The following is a 15346-nucleotide window of genomic DNA, read 5'->3' on the forward strand; positions in this document are numbered from 1 at the left end:
GCTGTGGGGAAGTTGTTACAATTTGTAACATCAGTGTTTTAGTCCCTCCTCCCCTGCCAGGATTTCAAATGATGCAGAAAGAGAAGAACTGTTTTGCAGCTGGATTTCAGCAAATGGGATTTATTCCTACTTTTTAAAGTAATAGATTACAGTGATAGGGATATTAGGGGTTTCTGTGTTGTGTGGGGCTCTAACAAATTGTAGTTCAGAAGATGATGTTCCCCTTTAAATACTGGTTTTATAAAGCTATGGATTCTGAAGACAGTATATTGTTATTATTGTATATTGCTTCACTTGCAAAATTGAAGAGTTAAAGTGATTGGTCAAGCAAATATTCCAAAACTTATGAAATTTGTGGCCACTAGAGGCAAGTTTTTATGGAATGTATCCATAGGTGCAATTACAGAGTCCAAGTGGGGCAACTACCAAGGGTCCTGCCTACTGGCACCCCAGGGAGCACAGCAACACCCTATATCAGTGTTAGCCAACCTGAAGCCCTTGGGTACAACTCCCAGCAACTGCTTACACCCAAAAATGGATTTATCGTTAGATCTTAGGTACCAATGAAATGTAAGACAATAAAGCAATGAAAAGAATTGAAATATTTGGACCAGTAAATGCCCAATTTACAAGGTAGTTGATTTTTCTACATTTTCTTTATATTAGAGTTACTTTTATACATTTAAATAAATATATTATTAATCCGATCTAGGCGGGAAACAAGCAGCAGAGAAATGTTACTGCTATGGAGCATCCTTGGAGAACGGCACTGCTGCAAAACCGGCAGACATTACTGAAGCCAGCCTATTCGGCATCCTTATAACTACCTTGGCTTGGGCTACCTCTAAAGAGCCCTCCTCTGTGGTTTTAATTTGGTATTCAGCCAAATCTTCACCAGGGGGGCTCATCCGTATTAGGAACCTTCCCATTGCCTTTTAAGACAGCACCATAAACCTTGGCTCAACAGGAGCACAATAGCACTTGTACCAAAAGTCTTCTGCTTAATTTTAAAAAATAAAATTCCTAATTTTTTGGTATTATAAAGCACACACAAACTTTTTTACATAAGATAATGAGCTCTGTATAAACAAACTACTCCCTTCACTGGGTTCCAGCCTTCGAGATAAAGAGCAGCCCATTATACTTTAGGCCTTGACCAGTAATTTGTTTCACTTCCTACTCCTCCTCAGTGAGTGGGCAGAACCAGGAAGTGGGAGAGAGGTTTGAATGTATTTAGTGCAAGAGCAAACACCACAGATATGGTTAATATCCACTAATGTTATAGACAATTATGTTCGGTGCCATATTCATTGAGGTTAATAAAGGGAGTTATATTGCACCTTTAAAGCTTGAGGCTGCAGTTAGAGAGTCCATGGAAGGAGAAAGAGACAAAGGGAAGATAGTGGTTCTTTTCCGCTTACTCAGGGAAGCAGTCACGCACTGAGGCTGCCGTGCAAGCTTGATACTAAATCAGCACAAATACTCTACAAATATATAAATATATTATTGCCTAAAGCAATGTCACTGTCATTAATACAGCTGCCCCCCCCCCCCCCCCGCCCGCTGTGTATTAGAAACACGTTACATGGCACAGACCAGATCTGACCTACGTGCCACAAACACCATGTAAATACTATCGGGTCAATAACTTCCCGACTTGGGGATTAATTATTAAGTCTCTGGGTTAGGAATGCTGTGGGCATTATCCCTTTTACAGAAGTTCAATACTTGTATTAACCCCTTGGCTGCATTACAGACATGGCTTATTTGGGTATACACAGGATAAGCGCAACCAGGGGGTTACTACCCACACCGTAGCCGGTACCTCCAGATAGGTTCCCAGCTCAAAAGGAAACATTCCATTGTATGAACCCATACAAGATTTGATTCCAGACCGTTCCAAGCTCAGTGAGGCTGCTTTACTGCACTGTCACTCATGGCTCAAGCAGTTTCCTCTTGGTTTTACTATCCTCCCGTAACCCAGGTTCAGCGCTTGCGGTTTGGGGTTTAGGGGTGGAGGTGAAACAGGGCTTCTCTTCCGGAATCAGTCGCCCTCTCAGAGAGGGGGCCAGTAGCCCAGGAGCCAATAAAAGTCGTGCTCTCTCTCCAGGCAGTTCCTCTGCCTCCGTAACATCGGCCTCATCATTAGACATGGAGGAGTCGTCACACAGACTCCCTACGTCTGGGGCAATGCTTCTCTGGAAGTTGCTGTTGGTGGCCAAGCTCAGGATAGGGCTGACGCATATGGCAGGATACACCTCAGTACGTGCTCCTTCCTGCGCGGGGATTTCTTTAGTGGGGGTTTGGATCGGTTCTACTGAAGCAGCACCAGGTTTCTCAGGTCCTACATTAGCAGAATGTAAAAGTTCTTCTGTGTTTGCACTAAAGTACAAGGTACCATTCTCCTGGGGGGCATCTCTGCTGCTCGGAGAAACACCAGGATTCCGTTCTCCTCGAGCTTCATTGACCTTGTTGTCTTCTGCACCGGTTTTGCCCAGGGTGACATAGGATGCCGATTCAACTTCTGTCTTTCCAAAAACCCACCTTTCCGACTCCAAAATCACGAAATCCGGAGATTCTGGTTGACGGCAATGGTCAGACTCTGCGTGTTTAATACAAGTGTAGCCGCTGTTTGGAATGCTTTCAGGACAACCTGGAGAAAAGGTTAAGCCGAAATCGCAGTCGCCGAAAGCTGTGTTGATCTTGGACACGTTGCCCGTTTTCATGGCTAGCTTCAGGAGCAGCCAGTAATGGCGCCTGCTGGATTTCTGTAGCCAATGAACGAGGCCCTCGCTGTCGGATGTGGGGCACTTCAGATTGGCAGCTGTGCTGAAGGTATCGCCATCAGCTCTTTCAGAGGGTCCATGGTGGTTGTTCCGTGGAAAGGTGTCTCGCCGCGCCCTGACTACATGCGCCATTTTCCTGAAGCTCTGGGATATTTGTGTGGATTTGGGGTGCAGCAGGGTGTAGTATATAATCAGTGCAGCACAACCTGCAAGGCATAAACAACACATATGCTTTTTAAATAATGCCACAGCCATGTGACCTGTGCTCTGATAAACTTCAGTCACACTTTACTGCTGCGCTGCAAGTTGGAGTGAAATCCCCCCCCTCACCCCCAGCAGCCGATCAGCAGAACAATGGGAAGGGAGCAAGATAGCAGCTCCCAGTAGGTATCAGAATAGCACTCAATAGTAAGAAATCCAAGTCCGGCTTGGGACTCCTTCAGTTACATGGGAGTAGAAGAAACAATAGGTTAGCTGAAAGCAGTTCTAATGTGTAGCGCTGGCTTCTTCTGAAAGGTCAGACTCAGGCACACTTTACTGCTGCGCTGCAAGTTGGAGTGATATCCCCCCCCCTCACCCCCAGCAGCCGATCAGCAGAACAATGTGAAGGGAGCAAGATAGCAGCTCCCAGTAGGTATCAGAATAGCACTCAATAGTAAGAAATCCAAGTCCGGCTTGGGACTCCTCCAGTTACATGGGAGTAGGAGAAACAATAGGTTAGCTGAAAGCAGTTCTAACGTGTAGCGCTGGCTGAAAGCTCAGACTCAGGCACAAGGCACTGAGATGGCGCCTACACACCAATATTACAGCTACAAATATATTTGTTGGTTGAAGAATAAAAGGTTAAATGGCAGAGGGAATTATTTGCTGTGTAACAGTGTCATTGAGAAACAAAAAGTACCCCATAAATATCGTGACAGAATCCCTTTAAGTATCATCAGCTGACCTAGGGGGCTGCGCCTGCTAAATAGTGCAGGGGAATGCCTATTATCCATAATTTTATGGCCTCTCTCTGCACACACTATGAGCAAACTGGGGGGGACTGTTCCTGCTGAACTGTGCATATTACATACATTCAATGGCCCTTTTTTTAAATTGATATAAACTTTACCATCCTGGCCCCTTTGGGCTAAAGCCAGGATACTGACGCCAATGACCTATATAAGTGGAAAGATTTCTTAGGGAGTGGAAGCTTCAGGAACTTCTAGACAGAACTAATGGGATATCATTGGAACACATTAGCCCTTGAAGTTTAATGCAATGGAAGGATTAGTTTCTCAGTTGGGGTTTCCTTATTGCTTTGTATCAGCCCCATGGCTCTTTGCACAATAACGGGACGAGCCATGGCTCTAGGCACATAGCAACCGGCAGCAACATTGATTTAGTAACATGCTTCCTACAAAGATTTGTGTTTCCATACTTACTATGCTGATCTCCATAGGTCTCCTTATAGTCAGTGGGCAGGGATGCTACAGTATATATTCTATACAGCAGTGCCAGTATAAGTATTCCCCCGCTACTAAAATCAGTTCAGCAGGAATGTATAAACATACAGGGGCCCTTTAAACAGCAGACCCACTACACGGAAATAAATGTCCGACTCTCTTCTACTAACCCAGTGATCCCCAACCAGTGGCTCGAGGGCAACATGTTGCTCCCAAACCCCTTGGGTGTTGCTCCCAGTGCCCCCAAACCAGGGAGTTATTTTTGAATTCCTGTCTTGGGGGCAAGTTTTGGTTGAATAAAAACAAGATTTCCTACCAAATAAAGCCCCTGTAAGCTGATAGGGTGCATAGAGGCCCCTAATGGCCAATCACAGCCCTTATTTGGCTCCTCCATGAACTTTTATGATGCTTGTGTTGCTCCCCAAGTCTTTTTACATTTGACTGTGGCTCACGAGTAAGAAAGGTTGGGGATCCCTGCACTAAACAATGTAATAATGCCTCCAATCTGTCAGTGTGGGATATATGCTGAATGACAACTCATAAGGCAAGTACTGGGAGCAAACTGGAAACGTATATAATGGAGGTTAAACTGAGTTCCCTGGGTGTATGTAGCTGTTACACAGGCAGCGCACACTGACTAATCTGAATATCAAGAATAATGGAAACAGAAGAGATGAACACTATGGGTCAATTATATATAATCACCCACCTCTGCTTAGTTACAGGCTGTGGGCTCCTGCACTCTAAAAGCAACTTTTTCCTTGTGCCTCAGTTGTTCCTGCGCTACTGCACTACACACGGCAAACACAGATGGGTGCTGTGGTTCTGACTGCAGTGGGGAAGGCTAACTAAATGTAAACTTCCTGGTCTTACCCAAGGCTGACTGGCCATATCCTTCCTCATTACTTCTCCTAGTCCTTTAATCATGTTACAAGTGGCTGGTGGGGGGGGGGGGGGGGGGCAGAGAGAATGCTTAAGGCCCTGAACAAATGGCCATACCTAAGTTTGCTCATAGCCTGTACAGAGATATACCATAAAACTATGGCACATAGGGATTTCCCCTGTACTAAGCACAATTCAGCAGGAACAGCCCCCTAAGTTTGCTCATAGCCTGTACAGAGAGATACCATAAAACTATGGCACATAGGGATTCCCCTGTACTAAGCACAATTCAGCAGGAACAGCCCCCTAAGTTTGCTCATAGCCTGTACAGAGAGCAATAAGCACCAGGCACACAGAGTTTGATTACATAGACAGACAGTTAGACCTGGTGCAATACAGGATTACATTAGCCACAGATATATGAAAACTGGACATATTGACTGGCAAATCCATCAATCCCCCATTCTCACCAATAAGGAATCCGCACATCACAACCACAGTCAGTCTGACGTTGCTCCACAGCACCCCCTGCAGGAAGTCAGTAGCAAGCAGCAGCAGAATAGCATTCTCCAGTAGCATTACCTGCAGAGCAAACGGGCAGTTATAATCACAACATTACATTACTAGAACAGCCTACTAATGCCCCTGTATGGGAAGGAGGAGTACAACTTGCCAGCCACTTACCTACCTACCTACTATATAAATCTCCCTGCTTTACACTTCATTTAAATCTGATCCCCCAGCATTCATTATAGGTGCAGTCACTGGTGCCAAAGGCCTGGGGGTATGGCGGGCTTTAAAGGGGAACTGTCAGCCTAAAAAATGATTCCAAATCATTTTCTATCATGTTAGTTGAGCAAAATAAAACTTTACTTATACTGTATAAACTATTTAATTTTTTACCCTTTAGTCCTGGAGTTTACAGTCACAGCCAGCAGGCCAGTGCCATTTTGTGAGCACCGTTATTAAGGCAAAGCTTTGTATCCCCCCCAAAATCTTATGTATTTGCCATCTAGGTGACATCTAGGAAGTGCTGAATGTAAAGTTAAAGTAATAGTAATTAAAAATCTGAGCTGACAATCATATAATGCCTGCCCCGCCTCCACAGAGGCGGGGCAGGCAATATATGATTGACAGCTCAGATTTTTAAATACATTTGTAACAGGTATGGATGATTTAGTAAAAAAAAAAAAAAAAAAACCGATTTGGGTTTCAGGTTTCGTTTTTAAAGGACTTTTATCTATCCCCTTTAATAAAGACTCTCTGGCATTAATTCAATCATATAAAAATGAAAAACCTTACCGTATAAAAGATGGCAACGCGGTACCTTGAAGGTCCATCCCTGACATTAAGGAAGCAGAAGACATAGACTGCCCCAACTAGGGCATTGAACAGCTTCCAGTAGCAAGGTCTGGAGATGAGGTCAGTTTGCTGGGCTACTAGCCAGAAAGACATGACTAGCCAGTGGGCACCTAGAGAAAGAAGAAGAAGAGGAAAAATGGCTACATGGGGCAAGATGGATTCCTGAGATCAGAGTGCCAGCCAATAGGCAGAGAGAGAAAATCTTCCATCTTACCTGCCACAGCAAACACCCAGAAGTGATAGACCCTGGCAAACACCGCCAAGGCCATGGCCCGAGTGCCAATCATTCCCATCCTCCAAAGCAGCTGGCAGAGCAGCGAGGCCCAGGGCATGGAGAGGTGTCCGGGTTTCAGGAGACAGAGGAAGCGGCTGTATGACACCAGTGCCCACGAGAGCGAGAGAAGAGACAGCAACGCGCTGGCGACTGGGAACAGAGACAACAAATGAACTCCTATTTGTCTGTAAATCCAACAGCAGCAGTTGGGGCTTGTATGTACTTTATATCTTACAGAATATAAATAGCTAGTATGTTACATGAATCCTTTTAACCTCTAGAGGCGGGGCAGGCAAAAAATTTTGGTTTCATGTTTAGTTTGCAATTTCATTATACAGTTTTTTTTGTGCGGGTGACCTTTAAACCTATAACAGACCCCCTTTTAAACAACCCCTTCCGGCTTAGCTCACCTGCATAAGCATTGGTATATTCCAAGGCCAGGTAGATATAAGTCTGTAGCAGCAAGTGAGGCAGAGCCTGGAGTAGAGCTTCCACGAGCCGCAGGAGGGCCGCATCTCCCTGTTGCATAAGCAGCTCTCGCTCATTCCCCGGCTTCTGTCTTTTCCCTTCTCGTAGCGCCACCTGAAGGCAGTCCGCCTGTCTGTGGGGAGATGAGGGCAATAAGGTATAGTGTGTACAGGCATAGGCTTAAACGCAGTTTCCCAGACCATGGGTGGGATGTTGGGGGTACTAGACTGTTGAGTAAAGCTGTATGATCTAGAACAGGGGTATTTTGGAAAGGGACCATGGAAATGGATTTAGGTCTGAGATAATACACCTGCAAAGATACACATCAGCAACCTGTACCTACATAAATGCATAGGGACAAACCATGACATGGGGGTGGTAGCACTAGATATAGGGTGTCGTTAGGTGCAAGAGGTGGGGTAGCACTGAGTCAATAAGTACAGGTGCCAGGAGGTCTCTCCCTAGCTCTCTGCCCCCAACCACTCCCACCCAATAAGCACAGGTGCCGGGGGGCCTCTCCTTAGCTCTCTGCCCCCCACCACTCCCAGCCAATAAGCACAGGTGCTGGGTGGGGGGGCTCTCCCTAGCTCTCTACCCCCTGCCATTCCCAGCCAATAGGCACAGGTGCCAGTGGTCTCCCCCTAGCTCACTACCCCCACCACTCTCAGCCAATAAGCACAGGTGCCGGGGGCCTCTCCCTAGCTCTCTGTACCCCACCACTCCCAGCCAATAAGCACAGGTGCTGGGGGTCTCTCCCTAGCTCTCTGCCCCCCACCACTCCCAGCCAATAAGCACAGGTGCCGGGGGGCCTCTCCTTAGCTCTCTGCCCCCCACCACTCCCAGCCAATAAGCACAGGTGCCGGGGGGCATCTCCCTAGCTCTCTGCACCCCACCACTCCCAGCCAATAAGCACAGGTGCTGGGGGTCTCTCCCTAGCCCTCTGCCCCCCACCACTCCCAGCCAATAAGCACAGGTACCGGGGCCTCTCCCTAGCTCTCTGCACCCCACCACTCCCAGCCAATAAGCACAGGTGTCGGGGGGCCTCTCCCTAGCTCGCTGCACATTATGGCTGCTATGAGCTGCCCCCAGAGAGGACACAGAGCCCCCTGTGAGAGACATCTGGAAAGCTCCTCGTGCTTGGAAAGAATTGTGCGCTGCAGATGATGCCCTTTACAGGAAATATGAATCACTGCTGCCTGAATCACGTTGCTAATAAGGTCTGTATTCCAAGTAACCCTGTGCAGTCTGCAGCAGGAGCCCTGCCTGGGGGTATCCGTGGCACTGGGGGGGGGGGGGGGGGGGTTTAACCCCTTACCCGCTAAGCAGAATAAAAAAGTAAACAGTAATTCATTGGGAAGAGTTAATTTGTAAAGTTAACACAGACCCATTTGGAGCTGCTAGCCCTGGTGTGGCTGAATGGCTGTGGGTAGAAGGATCCAGTTCCCTTACAGCTGCCACACTGCCAGGGTATATGCCAACTGTGCCACAGGAGCTGAATTCAGGGGGGGTCCTGCCAAACATTTTGGTGAATGTTGTAGCAATATTGTAGCAATATTTGAATGCAGAAGTTGCTTCCCTGGCACCGGCTCTCAGCAGATCAGAAATATCTCTATTGTGCCAATGGCACCAGGTGAGAGGGGGTCGGCTGCCCAGTGTAGGTGGAAGGGTACCCAGTAGGAGGGATACCCTATGCAGCACCTTTGGGCTCAGTATGGAGCAGAGGGAGACAGAGGGGGCTTATGAACCTTCAACTGCCAGTAACCTTCAGTGACGGGTTTGGCAGCAGACACATAGACTTACTGTCACCCATTTGTCTTACAATGCACATTACTGCCATCTCTACCTACACGTGTCAGTTATAAGGGGAGAAAGACTTCATGCATGGCACCCAACCCAAGAGGGTCCATACTGACCATATTCTATGTTTCGGGCTGCTATTTGTATGGACTGTGCTCCGGGGTACAAAGAAGCCTCATTTGTTCTGGTAAAGCTGATGTTCCCTGCTATTCCCTGAACTGCTGGTTCTGACTCCTTGCACCACTAAATCCAAGCAGCAGCATTCATCTCCCCTCCAGCCAAGACTTCAATTCCCACAATGCCGTGCACACATCTGCAATAAGCCACCTTTACAGGTCTGTAACTACACAGGCAAGGCATTGTGGGAAATGGAGTCTTGGCTGGAGGAGAAGCTACCCGACTGCCCTGAATAGAAAATCATTGATCCAGCTTAAAGAGATACTGACACGAGAAATAAAACCTTTTTCACATCTATCTATTTTGCCTTAAAAGTATTTGCCCAATGTATTTGGAAGTCGCTCAGTCACATACTCAATGGAAGCCAAATAGCTAGGAGTTAAGCTGGCCATACACGGTACGATCCGCTCGATTGGCGAGGTTGCCAAGCGAGTGGATCATCTCCCAATATGGCCACCTACGTGTGGGCAATACTAGGCTAATTCGGTCGTTTGGCCCTAGGGCCAAACTATGGAATTAAAATGGCAGGTATAGGCACGGTTGGTTCAGGGACCACATCAATGAGCCCATGAGGTCCCCGATCAGAAGGAAAAATCAAACCTGTGTGATTTAGATCTGCCCGATTTCATGTTGGGGGGGGTCATACGAATCAGTATAAAGGACAGATATTGGCTAAAATCGGCCTGTGTATGGGCACCTTTATAGGGTGGTAGCTAGTTGTTATTGCAGGGGCAATAATAATGTCTGTAATTGTGTATATTGTAAGATTGTACAGCGCTGCGTACCCTTTTGGCGCTTTATAAATAAAATTATACATACATACATACATACAGGGGCTGTTACCCAGGTGACCTGTGGGGTGCACCCAGCCCAGTGTTGGCCCCTAGATGGGACTATGGCTGTGGCCCTAGGAAGGCTTGTTGCCGACAGGCACCTCAGGGAGACATAATGTTAATAAGCAGCTCCGGGCTCCCTCCTGTTTACTCTGTTTTCATTATCCCCGGCTGTTTTTTAATAAGCAGAGAAAATATTTGCTACAGGTGACACGGGTGCACAGTTTGGCGCAGGATGTGTATCCTCTAGGGCAGGCCCCGGGTACTGCTGGGAACCAGCAAAAATATATACATGTCACTTGGGAACAGCGCAGCACTGTCAGTACAATGTTTGCCTACAGTTACATTTACACCCTTTATCCAAACAAAATAACAGTGTGAAAAGTAATTATATTTAAAAAAAAACAAAAAAAAAAACGGGGGGGGGCCCCGACAGCATATCTACAGTAAGTAACAATACATCAGAGCTGCCATACTGATTATGGTGGGGTGTTCCTGCAAACTTAGGGGGCTGTTCCTGCTGAATTGTGCTTAGTACAGGGGAATCCCTATGCTGTCATAGTTTTATGGTATCTCTCTGTACAGGCTATGAGCAAACTTAGGGGGCTGTTCCTGCTGAATTGTGCTTAGTACAGGGGAATCCCTATGCTGTCATAGTTTTATGGTATCTCTCTGTAAAGCTTATACAAAAACATTCTGGTGCCTTTTACAGAGAAACCTATTCAGCTGGCCCCGCCCCTGCATTGTTGTAAGGAAATTATAATACAATAGGGAAGCAGGAACAGCTGATAAGCCATTAGGTTACACCAGTGATCCCCAACCAGCAGCTCGTGAGCAACATGTTGTGCCCCAACCCCTTGGATGTTGCTCTCAGTTCCTGACTTGGGGGCAAGTTTTGGTTGAATAAAAACAAGATTTCCTACCAAATAAAGCCCCTGTAAGCTGATAGGGTGCATAGATGGTGCCTAATAGCCAATCACAGCCCTTATTTGGCTCCTCCATGAACTTTTATGGTGCTTGTGTTGCTCCCCAAGTCTTTTTATATTGGACTGTGGCTCCCGAGTAAGAAAGGTTGGGGACCCCTGGGTTACACCAAGAGACAAAGCTGCTCACACAGGGCACAGAATCCAGACGCACAACTAAATACAAGGCTGCACAGATCACTCTCATGCACAAAAACAATTGTCAGCCCTCATCTAATGTACAGACCTACAGTGTGCTGAGCTTTAGACTTAAGGTGGCCATACACGTTCAGATCGGTGAGTGGATCTTCTCCCGATATCCCCCACCTACGGGTGGGCGATATCGGGCGAATTCAGGCTAATTTGGTTGTTTAGTCCTGGGGCCAAACGATCGAATTAGAACGCCGGTAATAGGTGCAGTCTGTTCGGGGGTTGCATCAATGAGCCAATGCGGTCCCCGATCGGACTAGATTTTTTAACCTACCCGACCAATATCTGCCCGATTTCAGGCCAGATGTTGGTCGGGTAGGCCCGTCTCGTTTGTGCCCCTACATGGGCCGATAAGCTGCCGAATCAGTCTAAGGGACCCATATCGGCAGCTACAATCAGCCTGTGTATGGCCACCTTAATAAGGGTAAAGACACACAGAGCTACTAGTAACAGCTACAGAATAGACAATGTTGATTATTTACCGATAACTGTCTCTACTATACTTTACCAGAGGCAATTCTTAGTAGCAGCTACTTGTCACGGCCACCAAATTCCATAATTTTACCCTGCCATAGACAATACTAAGTATCTCCATGTGTCTTCACCCTAAAGCAGCCATACACGCACCGATATTGTGTGAAACGTTGTTTCGTATGCTATTCAATACGTGTATGGCGGATCAACAATACACTGTCAGATTTCAGCTGCCTATTTGGGTCCTTCAGACCAATTTGGCAGCTTATCTGCCTGTGTATGGGCACCCCCGACTTCTATTGGGCCTAAAAATGGCCAGATCTCTATCAGGCAGGGTTAATTTTCCTGTCTGATCAGGGACCGCATTGGCTCATTGATGAGGTCCTCAGTTCTACTGCCCATATACCTACCTAGGGCCAAACGTTTGAATTAGGCCAATATCGCCAAAAATAGTTGGCCAAACGAACGGATCACACCTTGTATGGCCACTTTTATGCACAATCACATGATGGCATATCGTTCCCAGTTGGCTTCTCTGCAGGCGGGGCCCCCACACGTCATCCAGTTTTTGGCCGGGGGGTAACATGATGGGTATGGGCTCACTTGGGTTACACATATATCCCTACATGTCCGTCATACAGGATCACGTGTGTAGCATGGCCTGCACTGCTCAGGGTTGCAGGGAGACTTACCTCTTTAGGATTCCCAGCTGCAGGACATGGATGAGGGTCACAGTGAAGCCCCCCGCGGGCCCTTCTTTCCGGAACCAGGCAAAACTCAAGGCCTGAACCAAGCAGCCCGGTATTAGCAGCGCGAGAGTGCAACTGGCCCATGTGTACTGACCCGTCAGAAAGTAATGTACCAGCACCGCCAGCTCTGCAAGCAAAGAGACAGGATGTCACACAGCGCCGGGGGGCACCCCACACACACAGCCCCAGAGGGGGGGGCACCCCACACACACAGCCCCAGAGGGGGGGGCACCCCACACACACAGCCCCAGAGGGGGGGGCCACCCCACACACACAGCCCCAGAGGGGGGGGGGGCACCCCACACACACAGCCCCAGAGGGGGGGGGGCCACCCCACACACACAGCCCCAGAGGGGGGGGGGCACCCCACACACACAGCCCCAGAGGGGGGGGGGCCACCCCACACACACAGCCCCAGAGGGGGGGGGGCACCCCACACACACAGCCCCAGAGGGGGGGGGGCACCCCACACACACAGCCCCAGAGGGGGGGGCACCCCACACACACAGCCCCAGAGGGGGGGCACCCCACACACACAGCCCCAGAGGGGGGGGGGCACCCCACACACACAGCCCCAGAGGGGGGGGGGCACCCCACACACACAGCCCCAGAGGGGGGGGGGCACCCCACACACACAGCCCCAGAGGGGGGGGGGGGCACCCCACACACACAGCCCCAGAGGGGGGGGGCACCCCACACACACAGCCCCAGAGGGGGGGGCACCCCACACACACAGCCCCAGAGGGGGGGCACCCCACACACACAGCCCCAGAGGGGGGGGCCACCCCACACACACAGCCCCAGAGGGGGGGGGGCACCCCACACACACAGCCCCAGAGGGGGGGGGGGCCACCCCACACACACAGCCCCAGAGGGGGGGGGGGCACCCCACACACACAGCCCCAGAGGGGGGGGGGCACCCCACACACACAGCCCCAGAGGGGGGGGGGCCACCCCACACACACAGCCCCAGAGGGGGGGGGGCACCCCACACACACAGCCCCAGAGGGGGGGGCACCCCACACACACAGCCCCAGAGGGGGGGCACCCCACACACACAGCCCCAGAGGGGGGGGCACCCCACACACACAGCCCCAGAGGGGGGGGGGCACCCCACACACACAGCCCCAGAGGGGGGGGGGGCACCCCACACACACAGCCCCAGAGGGGGGGGGGCACCCCACACACACAGCCCCAGAGGGGGGGGGGGCACCCCACACACACAGCCCCAGAGGGGGGGGGCCACCCCACACACACAGCCCCAGAGGGGGGGGGCCACCCCACACACACAGCCCCAGAGGGGGGGGGCCACCCCACACACACAGCCCCAGAGGGGGGGGCCACCCCACACACACAGCCCCAGAGGGGGGGGGGCACCCCACACACACAGCCCCAGAGGGGGGGGGGCACCCCACACACACAGCCCCAGAGGGGGGGGGGGCACCCCACACACACAGCCCCAGAGGGGGGGGGGGCACCCCACACACACAGCCCCAGAGGGGGGGGGGCACCCCACACACACAGCCCCAGAGGGGGGGGCACCCCACACACACAGCCCCAGAGGGGGGGGGGCACCCCACACACACAGCCCCAGAGGGGGGGGGCACCCCACACACACAGCCCCAGAGGGGGGGGCACCCCACACACACAGCCCCAGAGGGGGGGGGCACCCCACACACACAGCCCCAGAGGGGGGGGGCACCCCACACACACAGCCCCAGAGGGGGGGGCACCCCACACACACAGCCCCAGAGGGGGGGGGCACCCCACACACACAGCCCCAGAGGGGGGGGGCACCCCACACACACAGCCCCAGAGGGGGGGGCACCCCACACACACAGCCCCAGAGGGGGGGGCACCCCACACACACAGCCCCAGAGGGGGGGGGCACCCCACACACACAGCCCCAGAGGGGGGGGGCACCCCACACACACAGCCCCAGAGGGGGGGGCACCCCACACACACAGCCCCAGAGGGGGGGGGGGCACCCCAAGAAGAGGCTAGGCAGCACTGCCCTAGTAATTAGTCTCATTATGACCATAAGCATATACAGTGGCTAAAGGGCAAGTGCACAGTTGTATTAATCACTAGCCCAACAGCAGCCACTGATTAATATGAAGCAGGGGAATAAGGGACACAGTATGTGCCACCCCCCGCTATACAGTAAGCAGTGACAGCCTGTGACTCCCCATTCCGTGTGGGTGGCAGCCTGTAGCAGCACAGTTTCCCCCTGAGGATGCTGGGAGTTGGAGTCAGGCCTGTATACCCGCCCCCAGCAGCGCATCTCCATACAATAAACAGGTACCGAGCTGAAGACCCCCCTTCCCTGAGCGCACAGCCCGCCGCACACACTTACCCGCCCCCCTCTCCATCAGGTACAGCAGGAGGGACACAGCCGCGCAGCCCACACTGCTCCCGGAGGCCTCCATCCCGCAGCGGCCCGGGGAAAAGCGCTTCCCAACCGTGAGCAGATCCGAACTTCCCGCCTTCCGCCGCCCCCTTCCCCTGACGGGCCAGCATTCCCATGACCACGCCTTCGCTCATCCTCACTGGCCGAGACGCTGTTACACTCATTTGGCCACGCCTTTTCTTCTATATATGGCAAACATGTCGGCACTAAATCCTCTAACCACGCCCAAGCCCAGACTGCGTCTCCACTGACCAGCTGCTGCCTGGACTCCCCCCTTAATAAAAAGAGCCCCCCTTCATCCCTGTGGCAGCAGGTTGCTATGTGACGCTGTGAGAGTGGGTGGGACCGGCCATTAGCCGGAAGCCAATAAGTAGACGTTTTGTTACAGAACTACAACTTCCAGAATGCACTTCTCCTAATTTTTGTGCTGAACTGAAGGATTATAGAGGTTATAGTCCTGAAAAGTACATAGACTAAAGGTTAACTGATCCTAATTTTTTTTTATTTAATTGAGTTT

At 50.9% G+C, this 15346-nt stretch overlaps 1 protein-coding gene across 2 annotated transcripts; it reads right to left on the reverse strand.

Moving 5' to 3' along the window:
* Window positions 1-411: 411 nt before the first annotated feature.
* On the reverse strand, window positions 412-14945 carry xkr5 (X-linked Kx blood group related 5). 2 transcript variants are annotated; one of them, XM_012964043.3, is made up of 7 exons: window positions 14776-14945; window positions 12363-12546; window positions 7160-7350; window positions 6690-6899; window positions 6416-6585; window positions 5584-5695; window positions 412-2992 (listed from the first exon to the last, which is right to left on the reverse strand). In XM_012964043.3, exons 1-7 carry the CDS (start codon window positions 14846-14848, stop codon window positions 1935-1937), a joined length of 1998 nt encoding a protein of 665 aa, XP_012819497.2. In that variant the 5' UTR covers window positions 14849-14945; the 3' UTR covers window positions 412-1934.
* Window positions 14946-15346: the final 401 nt, after the last annotated feature.

The sequence above is a fragment of the Xenopus tropicalis genome, chromosome 5 (genome assembly GCF_000004195.4).
Source record: "Xenopus tropicalis strain Nigerian chromosome 5, UCB_Xtro_10.0, whole genome shotgun sequence".
Lineage (NCBI taxonomy): Eukaryota > Metazoa > Chordata > Amphibia > Anura > Pipidae > Xenopus > Xenopus tropicalis.